This window comes from Mandrillus leucophaeus, unplaced genomic scaffold, assembly GCF_000951045.1.
Source record: "Mandrillus leucophaeus isolate KB7577 unplaced genomic scaffold, Mleu.le_1.0 Scaffold43, whole genome shotgun sequence".
Classification (NCBI taxonomy): Eukaryota; Metazoa; Chordata; class Mammalia; order Primates; family Cercopithecidae; genus Mandrillus; species Mandrillus leucophaeus.
Genome location: NW_012104587.1, coordinates 4,253,773 through 4,255,437, shown reverse-complemented (window position 1 = coordinate 4,255,437; position 1,665 = coordinate 4,253,773). Strand labels below are relative to the sequence as shown.

Genomic DNA, 1,665 nt, shown 5'->3' with positions numbered 1-1,665 from the left:
AAAAATAAAAAAATAAAATGTTACTTGTAAAATGCGATGTCCAAACACTGTTTACTTACCTTTGAGGGTGTGGTGTAAGAGTTCAAGAGGATTTCCTCTTCTTCTTCCACTTCAATTCTAAGAACACTGGTTAAGAAAAACAATAATCGCCGGGCGCGGTGGCTAATGCCTGTAATCCCAGCATTTAGGGAGGTTGAGGCAGGCAGATCACGAGGTCAGGAGACAGAGACCATCCTGGTTAACATGGTGAAACCCCGTCTCTACTAAAAAAAAAAAATACAGAAAATTAGCTGGGCGTGGTGGTTGGCGCCTGTAGTCGCAGCTACTCTGGAGGCTGAGGCAGGAGAATGGCGTGAACCCAGGAGACGGAGCTTGCAGTGAGCCGAGATCATGCCATTGCACTCCAGCATGGGTGACAGAGCGAGACTCCATCTCAAAAAAATAAATAAATAATAATAATAATAATAATAAATTTTCATATAAGGCAAGGGCTAATTGCTAGAAGAAATCTAAATATTAGGTAATTTTTACAATTATTATTATTATTGAGATGGGGTTTCCTCTGTCATCCAGGCTGGAGTACAGTGGCCCAGTCTCAGCTTACTGCAACTTCCACCCTCCAGGTTCAAGAGATTCTCCCACCTCAGCCTACCAACTAGCTGGGTCTACAGGCATGCATCACCATGGCCAGATTATTATTTTTTTTAATTTGTACTTTGGCCAGGCAGTGACTCACGCCTGTAATCCCAAGACTTTGGGAGGCCTACGTGGGCGGATCACCTGAGGTCAGGAGTTCGAGACCAGCTGGCCAACATGGTGAAACCCTGTCTCTACTAAAAAAAATTACAGAATTATCCAGGTGTGGTGGCGCGTGCCTATAATCCCAGCTACTCAGGAGGCTGAGGCAGGAGAATCACTTGAGATCGGGAGGCGGAGGTTGCAGTGAGCCAAGATTGCACCATTGCACTTCAGCCTGGGCAAAAAGAGTGAAACCAACTCACACACACACAAAAAATTTTGTACTTTTGGTAGAGACAGGGTTTCACCTTGTGGCCCAGGTTGGTCACAAATTCCTAGCTAGGCTCAAGTGATATGCTTGCCTCGGCCTCCCAAAGTGCTGGGATTACAGGTCTGAGCCACCATGCCCGGCCTTATTATTGTGTTTAAATTACACATGCAACTACAGACAAATTATAAAATGCAACATGCAGCTTGGTGAAAAAGACCTTCAGCAGAAAAGGATACAGCTCTTGAATGGAAACAATGTCTCTAGCTCCCGCATGGCCACTGTCCTTGCAGGCACTGTGCCGGGCTTTTGATAATCTTTTGCTCAGAAACTGAAAAAGAAAAGATAGTGAACACTGTACTTCATAGTCAAGTAGTAGCAGAGGTGTTTTCCAAAGCCTTGAGATAATAAAAGGTATTCAAAATATAATCAAAGATCTAACATTCCTCAAAGAATTAAGATACATACAGACTAAAAACAAAGACATCCCATTACTGTCTATAACACATAACAATCCTAACAATACCAACTATTTGGTGAAGACTTATCACCTGCTGGGTGATAGTTTTAAGTGCTGTATGTCCATTCTCATCTCTTTCTTTTTTTTTTTTTTTTCTTTGAGACGGAGTCTCGCTCTATCCCAGGCTGGAGTGCAGTGG

At 43.2% G+C, this 1,665-nt stretch overlaps 1 protein-coding gene across 1 annotated transcript in view; it reads right to left on the bottom strand.

The window, feature by feature from the left end:
* Positions 1-1,665, bottom strand: part of POLA2 (polymerase (DNA directed), alpha 2, accessory subunit) — a 43,809-nt gene that overhangs the window by 36,376 nt on the left and 5,768 nt on the right. The window contains exons 2-3 of the mRNA XM_011993598.1: positions 1,246-1,404; positions 60-117 (exon numbers count right to left, since the gene is read on the bottom strand). Of these exons, the coding sequence (XP_011848988.1) occupies positions 60-117; positions 1,246-1,404 (217 nt within the window). The remainder of the gene's footprint in view (positions 1-59; positions 118-1,245; positions 1,405-1,665) is intronic.